Source organism: Sinocyclocheilus rhinocerous, unplaced genomic scaffold, assembly GCF_001515625.1.
Source record: "Sinocyclocheilus rhinocerous isolate Xijiao unplaced genomic scaffold, SAMN03320098_v1.1 scaffold416, whole genome shotgun sequence".
Taxonomy (NCBI): Eukaryota; Metazoa; Chordata; class Actinopteri; order Cypriniformes; family Cyprinidae; genus Sinocyclocheilus; species Sinocyclocheilus rhinocerous.
The window spans coordinates 1151040-1170956 of NW_015647952.1; the positions used below are offsets into that span (position 1 = coordinate 1151040).

Consider the following 19917-nt stretch of genomic DNA (forward strand, 5'->3'; position numbering starts at 1 on the left):
CTGGATGTACTTATAACACACAAGCTACACGGCTAACCAGAACTACTGCACAGCATGGCTAATTACGGTTAATTACAGTTTTAACAACAGTTTTAATAAGAAGAAATATTTTCTTATAATCCAAATAATTACATCACAACACAGCAAAGACATCTACAGTACATACACAAACGACAACACAAAAACTACCACAACAGACCACTGCACAATGAAGGCACAACATACATCACCATTCAAAAGTTTGGGGTCAGTAGGATATTTTTTTAAGAAATTTATACTTTTATTCAGCAGGGATGCATTTAACTGATCAAAAAAGACAGTAAAGACATTTCTAATAAATACATGCTGTTCTTTTGAACTTTCTACTCGTCAAAGAATCCTGAAAAAAATAGATTTTTCATGATTCTTGAATTTTCTTGAATCATGATTTTTACAAAAATATTAAGCAGCACTGATAAAAATAAGAAATATTTTTGAGCACCAAACTAACACAGTGATTTCTGAAGAATCACGTGACACTGAAGACTAAGGTAAAATTTTGTAAAATTAAAATTCTGCTTTGTCATCACAAAAAATAAAATCTATTTTAAAATCTATTAAAATAAAAAGTGATTTTAAATGGTTTCACTGTAATTTTTAACTAAATGCAGCCTTGGTGATTTTTAATGCTTCTTTTAAAAACATTAAAACATCTTATCAACCCCAAACTTTTGTAGATTAAGTACTTCAAACCAAACTGAAGTGCCTTGTAATCAGAGAGGCTACTGTCTTTAATTTTGAGCAGTTGAGGTGAAGGGAATGGATTTTTGCAGCTGCTCTTGAATGAATGAAAAACTAGCACCTTTTGAAATAATAAACATTATGTAAAATATGATGTCACATAACTGACATCACATAAACAGTCTAAAAGGTGTGTGAAAGACAATCCCCCTGGGAAACTGCGAAACTGGTCTACCCTTCAACAATAGCCCACTGATCTCAGAGGAACTCTAGAGAAACACTGCAGTCTACAGCGGCACTATAAAGAGGGAAATGAACAGGATGCTTAGAGGAACCAGTAAGGTCCTCTTGTACATGTGTCTGATGTTAACTTAGACACATGTACCAGCGATTTACCTTAGGTGTCGCCTGACCCTCGTCACTCTCTTGGCCACTGCAGGAAGACAAAAACAAGAATGGGGTGTTGGTGAAAACCGTAACATGTAAAGCAGCATTTGAATGTATTTCTACTACTACTATTTTGTATTTACTGTAAAACATTTAAGCTTTGAAGTTGTAACTTACTTGAGCGACTCATCTACTGTAACCATTTCCACAGGGTAGAGCTTAATACCAGAGACATCAGGTGAGTTCATGTTAACCCTATATGCAAACACAAACAAGTTAAATCAATTTAATTTATAGAGTACTTTTCACAACACACATTGTTTCAAAGCAGCTTTACAGAAAACCATAATGTAATGTATGTTAATATATCTTCATGTCTTATAGTTGCATTTAGTAGATCTGGACAATAATATAGTTTACATTTTGCGATGACACACATCATTAACACTGTTATCCTACCTGTTAGGATCCTGTAGCATCTCCACTGCTTCCTTTAACTGATTGATCATGTTAACCTTTGACCTGTTGGACCCAGTAACATAATATATAAGAATATATAACTTAACTAGTGACCAAATTCAAAGAACGCAAGAATTCAAAGAAGAAAGACAGAAACACAGAGATACACATGATAAATATCTTGATATAAACGTACGTTTGTTCTGAAGTCCAGTTGTTGTCTTCCTCTATCCTGAGGGGCTCATCGAAATCCGCACCTCGACCCTTCAAACACACAAATCAACTTCAGCTGCAAATTCTATCATGTGACAACAGGCTAAAGGCCTAATTGGCTAGAATTTAATGAAACAGATTCACCACCGCCTGTTTGAAAGGGTGACGCACACGCAGATGGGAATACACACACACACACACACACACACACACACACACCGCCTTATACGCACAATGTCCCTCTAGACGTGGATTACTTCACAAGGGAACTGCTAATGCACAAATAAACACTGTCTGCACCAATCCAATGATGCAATGAGATGTTATCAGAAAACCTAACAGTTACTGGAACATAAAGCGCTTTGCCAAGAGAGGCAGATGAAAAATATGACAAGAAAAGAAAGGAATGAAGGGAAATAGGGTAGATAAAGGCAGGAAAGAGAAGAAAAAGATGTTCAAAATACTCCAGCTGGGGCTCAGACTAGGACATTACAACTATAATGGGAAACAGCATTAAATAAAAAGGAAAAACAGTACAAACAAAGTAAACAAACAACAGATCTAACCAGTTTCAAATCAGATATTCCCACAATATTCTGAAAAGAGGGATGATTTCTCATGAATCTTTCAAAGCAAAAAAACAAAACAAAACAAAAAAAAATGTAAAACAAAACCCCTAATGAACATTTCACACGCCTCTTTTCCATTTAGAGCAGTGGTTTTCAATGAGGCCAAAAAAGGACTTAAATTACTTAAAATAAGAATTAAAATAACTAAACAAAAACAACTAAAAACAACTATGCTTTGTCTCCGAAGAACCAGGATTCCTACAGTCTTGGAGAACCTGGATATAAGGTAGCTTAATTTCATGTGACTTCCTGGAAAAGTCAAAATTATTGAAATATTAATAAAACTCCATGGGCATTTTTATACAATTTACAAATACACATTTTTGTAGTTATGCCAAGCTAGAATATTTTATTAGATAGAAATTTTAAGTAAATATATATATATATATATTTAATATTATAAATCCATATCCATTAAGTTACAAACAACTGGAAAAGTCATTTCTGAATATTGTTGTGGACAATGGGGGACCCTGGTGCCAGTACTAGTGCCAATCTGGAACTATTCCACACAATTTAAACAGAAAATGTGGTGTTGACTTGGCCCCAAAAATCTGCTGGTCTTAAACCAGAAACTGCTAACAGCAGAGTTCAGGGCAGGATAATGTGCTCACCAAGTTTAGTTTTAAAAACAACAACAACTTAATCGGGCTTCTGCACAGCACCATTTAACTGGCAAAAGGATAACAGTGTAATGAAAGAGAGAAGAAAGCGAGATTGGAAAATGTGTATGAAACTGATCTAAACTAGCCTGGGTGGAGTAAAACCTCCTGATCCTCACTGTGCTTAAATTCCAGCTTTCAATACAAACACACTTCTGGCAGACCATGAAAAGATCAATCTTGAACATACTCACTTTGATATAGTTGACGAACGGTGAGCTGAGGGTAGAGTCTCGATAGTTTAGATGCTCCTTGAGAGATTCCGATGAACTTCTGTCTCCTACCGGACACACAATCACATACAATTACTAAATTAGTATACTGACTATTCTAAAGAGTTTTTCACTGACACTAAATGTAAATCAAAACTGCTTTCAATTACCTACCTAAAAAAAAAAAAACAATACTGACATTATGCCATAATTGCTGTAGATAAACTTAATTTGAACCCTGGAATATTCCTCTAACTGAAAACAAACAGAAACCTAAAGAAGTGCAATTACTGTAGTGTTCTTCTAGAATTAACTGCACACATGTACACATTCATTCACACATGCAGACCCAGAGTGGACATGTCGAGTAAATCTTATTGAAAGCTTAAAGTCTAAAGGACCCTCCTATCAGCTTAGCAGTCACACACTCTCTAAAGTACAGCACACACACACAGACACACTTTTCCTTTCTTCCTGCAATGTTCTCGGCTTTCATCTCCTCCTCCCTTAATTCTCCTTATGTGCTGACACTGACTTCCCAGCCAGTATCCACACTTCCTGTCCAGGACCTTCCCCTGGGCTTAAGCTGGGTCTCACACACTCTCTATATCGCTCTACTGTTGTGTCAGCCTAGTAAGAGGATGTTTTTCTCTACAGGCTTTTAATATCCTGTCCACACATGTGAGGGCATGTTTGCGCGTGTGAGCAGCACCTGTCAGAGCGCTGATGTGTTCACTGGAGTCGTCTTTGCTCAAGCCCTCCTCCTCTGTGATGTTGGTCATGGGCACATTCAAGCTGAGACTGTCTTCGTCTGATGGCTATAACACAAAAACACACTATCTAAAACACCACCTAGACAAACACTAAAAAATACACTGTTTAAAAATGTAGAGGTTATATAATTAAAGTAATTGTGCTAGAATTGTTATTGTATATTTTTAGAAGGATTCTATATGGAATCAGTTTCAAACAGCATTGATTATACATGTACTAGTCTCAATTAGTATATCTAATTGTATGAAGGAATTATAGTTAAAAGCAGCAAAAACATAAACCAGCTCGTATAATGCCACAATTAGGTAAAAGTTAGCAGAGTATTGAAAAAACTGTGGCGGGAATACTGGCAAAATTCCAAAAAGAAAAGTAAAATATGATGATGAGATCATTGTTTAATACTGTATAAAAATGTGAGTTGCAAGTGTGATTGTTGGATGTTCTGCAAGCATTCTCATCTGTTGTCTTGAGCAATAAAATCTGATTTTGGCATCTGGAACTTCCTGACTTGAGAGATTCTTTATGAAAAAGAGAGAAGACGACATTGTCTCCCAAATATTTCACTGAAAAAATAGCATAGTACACTCTATCACTAATTTCAGCCTTAAAATTATTTTTTAGTCTTAATTTGACATTTATTTTCATATCATGTATCATTTACAGCTTAAAAGTATTGATATGTATTTATATTTGAAATTTATATTGATGCATATTGATATTCTATTATTATTATTCTATTTACTCTGTAAAGCACAGTGAGAAGCAACCTATATTTTATCATTTTTTAAATTATAAAATTAATACAAAAATTGTTTTATCATTATTACTACTATTGCCATCAGCATCATTGAGTCTTAACTAAGCACCTCACAATAAATTTCCAGCGTCAAGTAATTTATCTGTTCACACAGAAATTGAAAATGCTCTACAACACGGTGCAATAACAGCTAATCAGAGCATAGGTTAATGTTTAACATACAGTTATTTTGAGCGGGATTTTGGACCAATGTGAATTCACTATGGGAGGGGCCACCCAGCATAACTCTAACTATACTGTCCCGTCCCAATGTTAGAACAGTGTATTACAACTACAACTGACGTAACTGTAACACTGTATGCTACAGTACATGATAACTGTCAGACACCAGCTATCAGACCTTTGTCCCTAAAGCATATGATCTCAATCCTGCTACAGTTTTATTGCAGCCCAGCCGTAAGCAAACTAACATGTGTTATTATTAATAATCGTATCACTTTAACTGATGAAAACACTATATAGCAGATACATGAAATTAGACATGCAAATATCCAAAGCACATAGATCAGATGGTCAGGCTCTTCTGTTGTACTCAAATCGGCACACACACACACACACACACTGACCTCTGTAGCAGAAAGGCGTTTGTCTCCGTTGTCACTGCCCACCCCAGAGTCACTGTCAAGTTTTTTGTGCTGATCAATGTCCTCAGTGCTAAGACAGAAGGAAGAGAGTGATTAGAAGTTAACAAGGGTCGCATAGGACAGAAAAGAGAGAGAGAAGCAGCCCATGTCTCTCATATGAGAAAGAGAAAGAAATCTTCCAGTCTCTCTCTCTCTCTCTCCCTCAGAAGAGTGACCCCCTGCAGTCTATTAAAAGGATTCTCCTGAGATAAGGATGATAATGACAGGCAACACACATACACACATGACCTGGATTTTTTTGAGATTCCACACTGTAATCTACATTCAGATCTTTTTATACACCCATTTAGAGGTGCACAACTTGGTTTAAAATTACTATATATATCGATTATTTTGACAAATATTCATATTATATAAAGATTTAATATAGCATATGGCTGCTGCTTAAATATCAAGCTTAAAAGAATAAAAGGACATTGGTTTTGACTTTGGATTAAAATCTCTTTTTAGTCCACTTCTTGCTTTGAGGAAAACAGTGCACTTTAACTTTTGAATTTATAATAACTATAAACTATTATATATATATATATATATATACATATACACACACCTTTTTTATTTAAAATCACCATATCACAATTTAATTAATTCAAACACAATTTAATTCAGTCTACTTGATACTACTTTATAATCATGAGGACTGACCTCCCATTCGTGGGTCGTGTCAAGCTGAGGCGGTCTGTGACAGGAAGGTACAGGGCATCGCCCATCTTGTCACTACGACATGCCTCCATGGCGAGGTATTTAAATATATGAATCTTGCCCTTCATGCATATCTGAAAGCAGCAAAAATAATGTCAGAAGCAGTTGTGAGAGAACTGAAGAATACATTGTGTATGTGTGTGTGTGTGTTACCTGTGCAGGAGGACTCTGAAGTGGATTGTTCTCCAGCTGTAGTGATTGGAGCTGGGTCATTTTTCGATAACAGACAGGAATAGTAGAAACCTTATTACAGGAGAAATCAAACTTGACCAGGGGTAAATCTGCCAAATCTAAAACACACATACAGAGAATTATTAAGCATTAGAGAATTAAGTGAATACATTTCACAACAAGGGGGCAGAGAGGGCTGCCAAAATATAAAACAACAACAACAGGGAAACAGTAAATCATGCACACAACAGCTCTTGAAAAGCAAAGAGGAGACATTCAGCATTTGGAAGGTCAATACTAAAATATTTACATCAGTCTTAAATCAAGAAAAAAACATATCAGCTACCTAAAAATAGATTTCTTATTTCAAAAAGGGTGCTTGTTGGATTTCGACAGTCATTTATAAATGTTATTTACTGGTCCTGGTAACTAAAAGACAGCAATGAATCAAAGTTAAAAATCTAAATTATCAGCAGATCTCTCAGGCAATCTATATGAATGCTTCAGCTCCATGAGGTCATTTTGGCACAGTGTGCTTGGAGAGACCATTACAAATCCTATTTTTCTTAACCTGCATAACCAGCATTAACCAGCATAATTTAGCTGAATAATTAGTTGAGCTGCAAAATCTCAGCTACAGACTTTTTTTTGCCAAGGTAAGCTGTTGATATAACTCCAGTTACATGTTTCAGACAATGCTTGGCTCACAAAATCATTTTAGCATTAAGAACACTAAACGTTTTCTCACTGTTATTTAAAGGAACACACCCACACTTTATGTTCTTGGCAGTTTGCTTTTACTCAGAACAACTTACCAGAGTGTTGTGTTAATGTTCGTTTATAAGTTTATATAAGTACAACATGAGGCTGAGGGTTTTATTTGGCTTTGTTACAATATGTAGTGGATGTTGTTCCAAAATTATTGCTCACTGAATGACACGGATGAAGGAAAGATGTAATGGACAGACTGAGCAATAGAGTTCAATACTACTTATAGCAAAAGGATTAGATAGTTTAAACAAAAAAAATGTCATCAATTACTCAACCTCATGTCATTCCAAACATGTACAATTCTTTTCATCTTCCAAACACAAATGAAGATATTTTTATTGAAACATGAGGTTTATTTGTCTCCACTAAAACTATCATGCATTAAAAAGTACAACGGTAAAATGTATCCATATGAAGTGACATCATTGTTTCTTGTAGAAGTTCCTGACAGAAGCGTTTTGAAGATGAATGAAAATCTTATGGGTTTAAAATGACTTGAGGGAGAGTAAATGATGACAGACTTTTAATTTTGGGTGAACTATCCTTACTTTAATTCATGACGCAGAGAAGGCCTGAATAAGGAGGTTGGTGGAGCAGAGGTCAAACAAGGGCTAGATTTCCTGTAGCTGTGGAGCTATCGGAGGAAGTTTTTATTGGTAATGTGATGAGTAGTTATCGAGGTGAACTTGTCAGAGAAATCATTTCAGCAGAGATAAGAAGGGTGTAGCGGTGTGTGAGGGATACAAACACACACACACACACACACTGATTGCAGACTCACCCTCTGGAAGGACACAGAGAAGGTTTCGGTGCACGTTGAGTTCCCTCAGAGCTTTGAGTTGGCCAGTGTGGCGTGGAAGAGCTGTGATTTCATTACAGCTTACATCCTGATGGGAAAAAGATAGAGGAGTTTAGAGTTACATGTTTACCTTCTTCTCAAACACAAGCTTCTGCACAAACCTTTCATTACACTCACTCGAACTAAGTGCTTGTTGTACTATATTATATGACACCCCACATGGCTGTGTATGTTCTCATTTATAGTTACAAAAAGGAGCAGGAGAAAAAAGACAGGGAGAAGAACTACCAGAGAAAAACTGGAAAGAGAGAAAAGCAGTACATTCAATAGAAGCAGATATGAGTCAAGTCGAGAAAGGGTGAGTCAACATGGTAATATATTCATAAAACACAGAGCAAGTATCACAAACATCTCATTCATATGCAGACATCAGAGGTACAGCACACATGCTCACACTTACCAGCTCCATGAGATTGGTGAGCTGGCCAATGCTTTCTGGAAGTGCGTTGAGTTTGTTATTGCTGGCGTTGAGCACTCGCAGAGGAAGACCACACACACACGCTGGCAGCACTGACAGCTGGTTCCGGCTACAGCACCGCAACGTTTAAACAAAACATGTTACAGCATCGTTCTTAATGGTACTCCTCAAGCAAAAGCATGTATCTAGAAAACTTCATTCTGATTGGTCAATCACAGCATTTATTAGAAAAATAGAGACATCAATTCAAAGAATTTAGTTAAACGAGTTGGTGAACATTATACTGTACATACAGATAACTTATCAATAATGATATCATTAATTATCATATGAAATGATATATGGTATCTGATAAGATATCAATACCGACAAATTTGATTTATTTGTAAAAATCTGGAAGCCTGTATTACATACATTACTTAGTCATATTTTTGTAGTTTTTCGTTTTATTTAGTCTCTTCTTCCTTTCTTTCTTTTATGATGATTACCTTTATAAGGGCATTTCTTACATTATTTTGTTTCTATTTGATTTCTGTACTTTTAAATTCAATGTGCTGTTGTTTCTTTTTGTTTGGGTGTTGAAGTTTATACCTTATCTAAATAATTACAATTTCCAAATTATTGTTATATTATTATAATATGTAACAGTAAAATATAAGCATATAAACAGAGTATACACATATATATTCTCCCCCAAAATGTATATAAAATTAATCAAATTAAATCATTACACAACAGTTCAATTGTGGCACTGAAAACTGATAAAGGACTGATATTCAAAGATAAATAATAAATAATCTGTTTTCCTTGGTCATGTGTGTGCCTTAGCCTTCCTGTAACACTTCATCATTTCTGTCTATATGACATTAAACAGGAAAAAGACTGACTTCAGGGAGTTGTTCATGAGTTCATGAGAAGTAATAGTTAGACAAACTTTGCCTGTTATGACTACAGGATGACAGACAAATATACAATTGTTCAACTGTCTATGTGTGCTGAACTAGAGGAAAAACATATAAATCTGTGTGCAAGTCAGTCTCTTTTTGCTTTCTTTTGGCAATTTCATATTCTAATGATCTCTTTCATCTATTTTTCATGATCTCACTTGGTATTTCTGCTTGATTTTCCATCTCCAGTTTATGTTCACTCTTCTCAACCGTTATGAGCTTAGTGCTTCATTAACTTCTTACAAAACAAATTCCATCGCTAATTAACTCAGTGTGAATATCAGGCCTTCTGCAGGAGACATTTGGCTTGAGAGAGAAAACCCAAACAGAGGGAGAGTCTGTGTGTGTGTGTGTGTGTGTGTGTGTGGATGCATTTACATTTAACAGAAGCAGTAAGGACAACCAGAGGGGGAAAAAAAACATGTTTATTTAGTTCACTTTAATTTTGTATGTTATATGTTGTGCACTTTGATTTTCCTTTTAGACTGTATATGCATCTAAAAGCTAATTATGTAACAATACCATTCAGTTATAATTACCATAAATATTAAAACACACATCTTTAGAAGCAACCTAAAGACCACATTATCGGGTCTGGTGAACCCTAGTCCTTTGAGATTGACTAATCAACTCATTCAAACCACCCACTAACTAGTTGATTTAGTCTCTAGTCTCTTTCACACAGTCTCATTCAAAACATATGCAAATAAAATATTTTAATAACACATTAGGTTAGGTCTGCTGATGCACAAACATGCAATCCTATATGTTGTTTGGAAAATAATACTAGCATAATAATTCCAGTACCGTTCAAAAGTTTAGGGACAGTAAACTTTTTTAAATGTTTCTGAAAGTATCTCATGCTCATCAAAGCTGCATTTATTTGATTAAAAATACAATAAAACCAGTAATATTCTGAATATTATTACACTTTAAAATAACTGTTTCCTATTTGAATATTTTTAAAAATATAATTATTCCTGTGATGGCAAAGCATCATTTTCAGCAGCCATTACTCCAGTCTTCAAAGTCACATGATCCTTCGAAAATCATTCTAATATGCTGACTTGCTGCTCAAGAAACATTTCTTATTATCAATGTTTAAAACAGCTGTGCTGCTTGATATTTTACAGGATTATTTGATGAATAGACTGGTCAAGAGAATGGCATTTATTTGGAATACATATCTTTTGTAGGATTATACATAGGGATGGGTATCGTTAAGGTTTTAACGGTATTACTACTCTTACCGATACTGCTTATCGATTCGGTACTTTAACGGTATTCTTATCGGTACTTTTTGTTTTATATATATATATTGACAATATGACAAATTAAGAGCTGAATTAACATTGCTTTATATTCTGAAATGTTAAATAAATATTTAATACTGTGTTTAAGTAAATACTCTCCAAGCCGGCCATTTTGGCATATTTTTGTGTGTATTTGATCGTTTGGACACTTGGACCGAAGCTTAAAGTGTAATTTTTTGTCCGTTTTGGAGCGCGCCATGCGCACACATTTCAGCCCGGGGAACAGCGTCTCTTGTGCGGATTGTGCTTTCAACGTTTTATTATCAAACATGTCCCGCAATTTAGCAACAGTAAAGACGGCATCTTACAACAATCACCGATTGAGCTGATTCTGACGTTAAGTTTGGGTTTTAGGGAGGAACGAATGCGCACCACTGTGAAGGGAAAGAAGTTGCGCGATACGAAACGCAGCTAGTTTTTAATAGCTTTACCTCATGTCTTCTTTTGTATAATCCTTAGAAGCCAAAATCGAAATAAAAAAATAAAATTAGCTTAATAAAACCGCCACAGGCCTAAAGTGTAAGCAGATGTTTGAATGTTTAGTTCTCTCTTCTACCATAATTAAACAGGGCTTTCATGTTGCGCGTGCTGAAGCTCCACCGCGTGGGCGCGATCTCGCTTCTGAATTGCGAATAGCAAAAATGCATCATAGACAAATGTTTGAAAAACAGCTGGCAACTCTGGTGAGATAGAATTTGCAAGATAATGTATATAGCAATAATAAATGTATGTGTGTTTTATTAATTTCTCCAGTACCGATAGCAGAACCGTTAACGTCAGAGCTTATCGATACTCCGGTCTTTCATAATTTAGCCCCGGGACCGATTAAATACCGGGTTTCGGTACCCATCCCTAATTATACATGTAATGTATCACTTTTTATTATTTTAATGCATCTTTATTAATATCTTAAAAACATTGACTACATTTTGTAACTGTAGTATAACACATAACTTGCAATATATATTCCTATTGTCTATCCTGTTTTCAAATACAGTATGTGAAACAATACACTATATGCACTAATTAATTGCATTTCAAACAGTAATATGTGAAATTCTTGACACAACCTATATGTTTAATAAATTTTAATCATGACAACTCTCGGAAGATTTTAGCATGGTGAAGGATATGACAATATTAATTTATTTGGTCTTGGCGGAATAGATCTGCTACGCTGCTGCTGCTGCTGAATTGCTGCTGCTGTTGGTTATTGCTGTAGTTGTAGATTATTGCTGCTGCTGCAAGCAAGTACAGGAACTTGCTACTGCCAATGCATACGGCGATACGATGCCGTGAGTATTTAAGACATGCTGCTGCTGCACAAATAGCATATAAAATAACCCGTAGCAGATCTATACAGGTGAAGCTGGGGAAGGTGGAGGGTTTCAGAGAAACTCTGAAAGTGCGCTGCAGGAATCTCTAGTGAATGCTAGCCAGCCATTTAAATGCAAGGCAGTAAGCTCATTGGCTGCATATGCAGCATGAACCAATCAGCTTGTGCCAAGTCATTTAACTCTCTGAATATCATCAGTTACGTTAGCAACCATCAGCCTGCGCCATCTAGAGTTTCATGACTAAACTATATATTTATTTTATTTTCATTTATGTTTGATGCTTAATTGAGTAAGTGGTGTTTTATTTTTCACCTTGGGAATAATTATGGTTATTCGGCATTTTTTATCCAATTTATGAAAAATGTCTTCATTTTTGTCAGTATACTAAAATATTGAGTCTTTAGGGAGACATTTCAGAGGTTTAATCACAGTTCATTTATCAAATTGGAAACAGAGGGCCAGATTTATCATACTGCATTGTAGCACACAGTGTGATCTGGTTGTAAACTGTATAATATGGCAAATGTAAAGCATCACTTGGGTAATACATACAGAAAATTGACAGTATACATACTGCTCACTGCAGAAATATTAGTAGTATGCTAGTAGTAGAATGCTATTCTAAGCATACTAACACATTCTGACGGTTTCCCACAGTATTATGTTAATGCATTATGAGCCTAGAGACACGACACAATGTAATTCATCTCTCTGTGAATGTGTGTGCATGTGTTAGTGCGATGCTCACCTGATGTTTAAGCAGGTCAGGGACTGAAGGCTGATGATGGTATCAGGAATGCTTTTGATGCAGTTGTGATAAAGGTTCAGCGTTTCCAGAGAGACCAGATGACACACCTCTGACGGGATGTCAATCAAGCGATTCTTCGACAGATCTGAGAGAGAAAGAGTTCTGTTAAAGCTAATGCTTTAATAAAATTGGTTAGAGCATTTATTACACAACTAGCATGACTGTACATTACACTCAATGCTACATTTGTTGTTGTAGTACCCTAACTAAACACAAGGAGGTGCTTTCACAACTACAGATATCAATGAAGCGAACATTAGCAAAAAATATCTGTGTGTGTGAAGGAGGGGATCCCAAGGTTAAGCTCCCTTCCTGCACACACAAACACCTCATTTCAAAAGCCATAATTGGTTGTGCCTGAGCGCAGTTAGCATTTCATGTGCCTAAAGGTGATGACATTTAACAAATGTGTGTGAGGGTTTTACCACCAGACCGTTTCATCAAAGTGATCGGTGTTTTGCTGATGTTTCAGGCCATGTTTTTATATCAAATTCATGGTAATATTAATGAAACAGTTTACTTTATTGTGAGAGTATGTGACTAAACTTACTATTATCTCCCTGTATACATTATGTATGATACAAGTTACAAATGACAACTGTACCACTGACCTATACCACCTTGTCACTATGCATTAGTGTTTCCATGGAAACCATGCACACAGCCCTATGAGAGACTGCATGAGTGCTGATAGCACAAGACAGTCCAAAAGACACACACATAGTAGTTTTCATGCATTAAACAAGCCTGTCAAGAATGAGGCACCCATAATACACTACAGTATACATAGTCAAACCACACCCAATTTCCTGAGACAGGACCTAGATAAATAGTCCTACAAAATATTAACCCTAATAAGCAGTTCAAAGGTTCAAAAAACATGATACACAAACCATAACTCACTAAGTAAAAGTAAAAACTGGAGATGTTCTAAATTTCATCCATACCAGGGATGCACTGATGACGAAATTCTGTGGATAGTGATAAGCTGAAAATTATTATTGCACAAAATTATGTTATGTTACAATATTATCCCTTGTAAAAAGAAGAGCACTTTAGCATACTTTTAAACATAACATAATTTTATGTTTAAAGTGTACCACCAAATGTACTGACAAACATTTATGGTAAACTACAATAAAAATCATGTATTTAAATATACATTGTAATTTACATATATTACATATAATACATTTATAATATAAAATATAATCTAAATGTAATATCAACATACTCCAAGTACAGAAAATAAGTTAACTTATTTAAAGCACAACAAAAAAATATTAAACCATTGATTTAAAATGTACTTTAGAGTCCCCCTGTAGTCAACAATTTTATCCTTTAAAACTCATCTTTGATCATCAAAATGACATTTAAATGTTTTTTCTTGTGAAAATAATTTGCTCATGCCTTAAAGGGGTCATATGATGCTTTTTTAAAAATCATTATTTTGTGTATTTGGTGTAACAGAATATGTTGACAGACTGCCATTGGGAAACTACAGTTTTAAGGAGAAAATACTCAGCAATGGTGTTGATAAATAAATTGGCACATGGTTTGTCTAAAAGCATATTAAAAACACCACATAGGCAAATAAACAACATAAAAAACTTGATTTTCACCACTGGGGGACTTTAAAATAAAATTTGAAAAATTAAATATTGCATTATTATAATGTGCACTTTCATAAACTGTACTTAAGTGTTAAAAACCAGTCATAAAAGTGTACTCTCTTCAAGTACACTTAAATAGCCTTTTATTTAATTAATATTCTGTTTTTTTAGCTTTTACTTTTAAGATAGCACGCTTCTTTTCACAAGGCCTAACTAGTCTACACAACAAAAAAAGTGTATTTCTAACATTATACTGTAAAGCAGGAAAGATGAATAAATATTTATTTTTGATACAATATCTCTAATATCCAATGAAAAAAATGCTGATGTCGATTAATGTGACACAGTCACAGTCACAGATATATAATGTATGTCTAATCTATACCCTAAAATAGGGAAATGTAGAGTAGATTGTGAATTTCCTTACGCCAGGACATGTGTGGATACTGACAAATCACAAAGGTCAAAAAATATTTGGCCAACCAAACATGGCCAAAGTGGTACCAATTTCATTTCAAGTGCTGAAAACAGAAAAAGCTCTTCACCTCAAAACCAGAGTGAACATGGCAGATAACCTAGATGTATCTTCAGTGTGTGAACAGCTCACATGATGGAGGCAACCATTATGGGCAAAGGATAACCACCAGTGCTTAATATTAAACAGAGCATAAGTTTACTATAAGGAAAATATGCTTGGACAACTTATTAAGCTATGTGTGAGCCATCACGAAGCCCCGTTGGCTCACCCCAGTCTCAGCTTTATGGGGAAAGATCACAACACAGAGGGATGAATAATCATTTAATGACTCTAGGTCTGTAGGTCAAATCTACAGCTTGTGCAGATAAGCCTATAAGACCAACAAAACAACAAAATGAGGTTTGTACTGTAAAAGCTCTACTGAACAACATTATATTAAACACATATACTGCAGGCAAGAGTGTCCAAGCGATATGGACAGTCAGGTACAGCCAAGAAAGAGAGAGACTGCAGATAAAACAGACCTGGAAACACAAGAAAACATGCCCGCATGATGTGCTGCAGGAGTACAACAGAGTAGAACAAAAGTCAGAACCTATTCACAGATGTCTGATGATCTTAGTCATACAGACGTCACTCTAACTGTCTCTCGTCTGCGATCTGTGTCTGTCTGAACGGTCTCTCCGTCTTGCTGAGCTGCAACAGCGGTCTGTGTTGAGGCAGTTTGTTCTGTTCAGAGCACACAATGGGCATCGAGATGGCACAGATGGCATGGATTATCAGACTAACCCCCTGACGAAAAGCACACACACAGTCCTATGAAAACACCCCTTTCTGTAAGTGTGTGTGTGTGTGTACATACTGGAGGTTTAAAGATAAAATGTTAGTAGACACACATGAGATAGAGAACAGGAGGGAAGGATAGAAGAGAATGAGGCTGAATGTGAGCTCTGTCAACACACGGGCTGTCAAGGGATGTGATGTAAGAGGATTCTGGGAAATGTAGGTCTGTAATGAACTATGATAACCAATAAGTGTTAGTATAGGATTTATTTAAAATATAAACTCAACCTTTCAAGGTTCAACAAAAAGGATCGTCCAGTTAAAATGTGTAATTATGTCAAAAATCGTTGTTGTGAATTGTGCTGATTTAAACACATGACCAAAGCAAAGTCTATTATATCTATTAGCCTGATTTTACATTACTGATTTTGTTAATAATTTTCAACCTGATTATAACTGATACACTCAAGACTATCACGACTTACACAACCTTATCTACGTTAGCTATAAATTTCAATATATACATTTCAACATTATATATATATATATATAGGGTTGCAAGAAATTTACCACAAAAATATAGCGACAATGTTTCAGGTAATGCAGGATGTCATACTGGTGGGTGTATGTTTTACAACTTTTATAGTCATGTCTCATTAATGATATAATGCTAATTTACAAATCTACTTTACCAAAATCACTAAAAGAATGCAATTGCTTTGGATAAAAGCGTCTGCTAAATGCATAAATTATTATTATAATCAGGTCTTAGGTGCATCTACCAATCAAGGAAACGTGAAGATTAACCCAGTAACTTTGTTTTGGTAAGCTTTTTTCTGCAAGCGTCTATGAAAACGAGCGCGTCAGATTTCGCTCCCTTGGTGACGTGGCAAAGGGATGTCATTATAATATTACCGCCCCTTAATCTGTAAGTTTCCACCCACGGCGCTGTCATTTGATTTCGCAAGCGACAACGGTGTACCAGCTCTAATGCCATGGCGAAAGTTTGAGCAAAACATGCTAACTGTTCTGTCTTTGGCTGCACAGACAAGCACAGAACACTATTTACAGTCCCAGCCTCAGAGGAGACAAGACAGCAGTGGATTTATTGATTTATTTAATATATATTGCTGCTGCCACACAGATCATGCGATTTATTTCCCAGCTGTTTACCTTCACAGACATAACCGATTGTTTTTGTAACTCGTGTGTTTTTAACGTAAACTTGTGTGTGAATGAGAACTTAGTTTAGTACTCGCATGCTGTGACAGCCGCTTTCTGTCCGTGTGCTTCGAATGCGTGCACTCAGAAAACCGTATATCAGAAGTTTAAACTCATATGGTTTAAAACGCATGATTTCAGCGCGATTAACATGATAATCAGAACCAAAACAGATGTTTTTAGCAGGTCTGAGCTGTAATGGCACAGCTCTATTCTGGAAAATGGGGCGGGGAGCAGCAGCTATTTGCATTTAAAGAGACAGGCCAGAAAAACAGTGTTTCTGCTTCCACTCAAAATAGGCATTTTCAAAATGATATAATAAATTATCTGTGGAGTATTTTGAGCTGAAACTTCACAGACACATTCTGGGGACACCAGAGACTTATATTACATATTGTAAAAAGGGGCATAATATGTCTCCTTTAAGTAACAGAAAATGCAACACAAAACACCCTTTTTTACTATAGAAAACCATTTTTCACCATATACTGTATGGTAATTTAAGGTTAACAAATTACCAGATTTTCACTAACATTTTTTACAGTATTTTTCTGTAAAAATTACAACTTTTTTACAATGATATACATACATACATATTTATAGTTGCATTCTACACTACAGAATTCTGCAATGGATAAGATTTTAAACTAGTAGATATACTGCAATATAGGCATAAAAAACAAAGCAAATTCAACATCCCCAAATGACAGCAGAATCTGAGAAGCAGACACAGACAAACTTCTGACTGGGTGAGTGAAGTTTTCATTAAGCTAATTACACCTCACAGTCCTTTCTTTGAGCTCTAATTGCTCATTCTTTCACTCAAACACTCTTGTCCTGTCTGCATAGAAACACAGTCTGTCATTATGTTGCTCTGGGTGTGGCCTCATCCTGCGGCTTACAGCTGGAATAATCAGCTGAGCGTGTGTGTGTGTGTGCATTTATTTATAGTATATAATCAAACAGATGGTTCCGACTTAGATTTATACCAAGTGTGCACAGCAGGTAAATGCACGTACAAGTGGAGTGCTGCATTTGTGCTTGTGCGTTTCTGCAACTCAGCATTGCTCTGTATGCCCACTCTCTATGTGACGTCGAGTGTGTAAGTGATCTCTGAGTTCTGTTGAATAAGCAAACTGTTCCTCTCTGACAGACAGCGGCACCCCGATTCACACTGCATGCGTGGAATGTGTGTTTATGTCTAGTACCAAATCTCGTTTTTCTAACTTTATAGCTCTTTAGTGATGTCTGATGTAATAAGAATAGGCTATGTGAGGAAAGAAAAAAACATCAATGCTAAAATTTGAGCTTTGAACAAGCAGGCAATCCAGACAGCACTGCTTTCATTCATATATTTTGATCACGGATTTGGAGAGAAAACCTCTGTGAATTTGAATTCATTAAATATTAAATACAATTTAATTAAATAATAAATAAAATAGTTTAATCTAATAAAATATTGACAATTTCAACAAATATTTAATATTTAACAACATGATTCCCTATATTTTATTAGGGAATCATGGTGATTACAGAAAGGCTAACAAAACGACAATTTGTCTGATTTCATTTTTATTTATTTTTTTACAACAAATTTAGTCAAATGCTGTGCATCTGACAGGCTAATTGATATCAAAGTCCCTTTCAAGGAAAGTCTGTTCACTCAGCGGCCATATTTGAGATGCCTCCGGGCAGCTCATACAAGACCAAGTCCTGTCTAAATGAATGGAGAAAATCTGAAATACATTTCTGTTTGATTTGTTTCAGTCACATTTCTGGAATTTAAAAATTGGAATTTTTGAATTAAAAAATTAAACTTCCATAACTCACACTTAATTTTCATGATCAATGCATCACTGCACTCTACACCTTGAGCAGAATGGTCTGATTTATTCTACCATAAGACTTGTGACCTGATTAGCAAGCTCAGTCCATCTGTCCACACATGTATGTATGTATATATCTTCCAGCAATTACTGTATATAAGCAAATGTATAGCAAGGCCATAAACATATTCAAAGATTAACTCAAAGATCCAGAGAATGATCTATTGATGAAATATATACTACAAGCATATCACCATCAATAGTACACACATACACGTTGACCCTCTTTTTGGTGTCTGGGTGGAGCTCTGATAAAGTGAGTGTCTCAGAGTGTATGTAGGGCAGATGAATCTGGGTAATATCACAGTTTCAAGGACACAAACAGCTGGTGTCTGTACATACTACCTTATATTAAACTGGATCACTGATCAGAACAGGTCACCATTCACCAGGCAAATACAATGTGGATCTTATAAGAGATATATTTACTTACATACCTGTACCAGGGAATCTGCAGGGTTTTTAAAATCAAATTTAAGGTATTTAAGACCTTCTTTAAGATCTGCACAAATAAAATTAATACCAAAAAGGTGAGGAAGAGCAATGATACATATGATCTAAACATAATAAGCTGTGCTTATTAGAATGGGAAATTTATCTGAAAGGCAATGAGTTAGCTTGGTGTTAATCTGTGAACTGCTCTAAAACCATGAGCCTGTAGCAAGCACAGCAGCATCATGTATATAGTTTCAAACATGCAGCGCTCACATTAATTTAATTAAATCATAACCTTTTAAAGTTTAATTTTCAATCACATTATGCCATATCATGGTTCCTGTTTTTTGTCCCCCAATTTAATACATCTTGAAATGATTATTATGACGTTAATATTATGATATTAGGACTTTTCTTATACAATTTAAGATATTTAAGACTTTCTATGGCCTTAAATTTGATAAAACTAAATTTAAGACTTTTTAAAGGGGTCATATGATGTTGCTAAAAAGAACATTATTTTGTGTATTTGGTGTAATGCAATGTGTTTATGCGGTTTAAGGTTCAAAAAACACATTATTTTCCACATAATGTACATTATTGTTTCTCCTTTATGCCCCGCCTTTCTGAAACGCGTAGATTTTTACAAAGCTCATCG

The 19917-nt window shown here is 35.4% G+C and overlaps 1 protein-coding gene across 6 annotated transcripts in view; it reads right to left on the reverse strand.

The window, feature by feature from the left end:
* Positions 1-19917, reverse strand: part of lrch1 (leucine-rich repeats and calponin homology (CH) domain containing 1) — a 50202-nt gene that overhangs the window by 17692 nt on the left and 12593 nt on the right. For 5 of the 6 annotated variants that reach the window (XM_016513895.1, XM_016513894.1, XM_016513892.1 and 2 more), the window contains exons 2-13: positions 12784-12928; positions 8421-8547; positions 7943-8048; positions 6373-6509; positions 6163-6293; positions 5440-5527; positions 3995-4100; positions 3265-3350; positions 1763-1830; positions 1567-1629; positions 1285-1362; positions 1117-1153 (exon numbers count right to left, since the gene is read on the reverse strand). In XM_016513895.1, coding sequence (XP_016369381.1) covers positions 1117-1153; positions 1285-1362; positions 1567-1629; positions 1763-1830; positions 3265-3350; positions 3995-4100; positions 5440-5527; positions 6163-6293; positions 6373-6509; positions 7943-8048; positions 8421-8547; positions 12784-12928 — 1172 coding nt within the window. The remainder of the gene's footprint in view (positions 1-1116; positions 1154-1284; positions 1363-1566; positions 1630-1762; positions 1831-3264; positions 3351-3994; positions 4101-5439; positions 5528-6162; positions 6294-6372; positions 6510-7942; positions 8049-8420; positions 8548-12783; positions 12929-19917) is intronic. The other variant, XM_016513891.1, reaches the window with a different exon arrangement.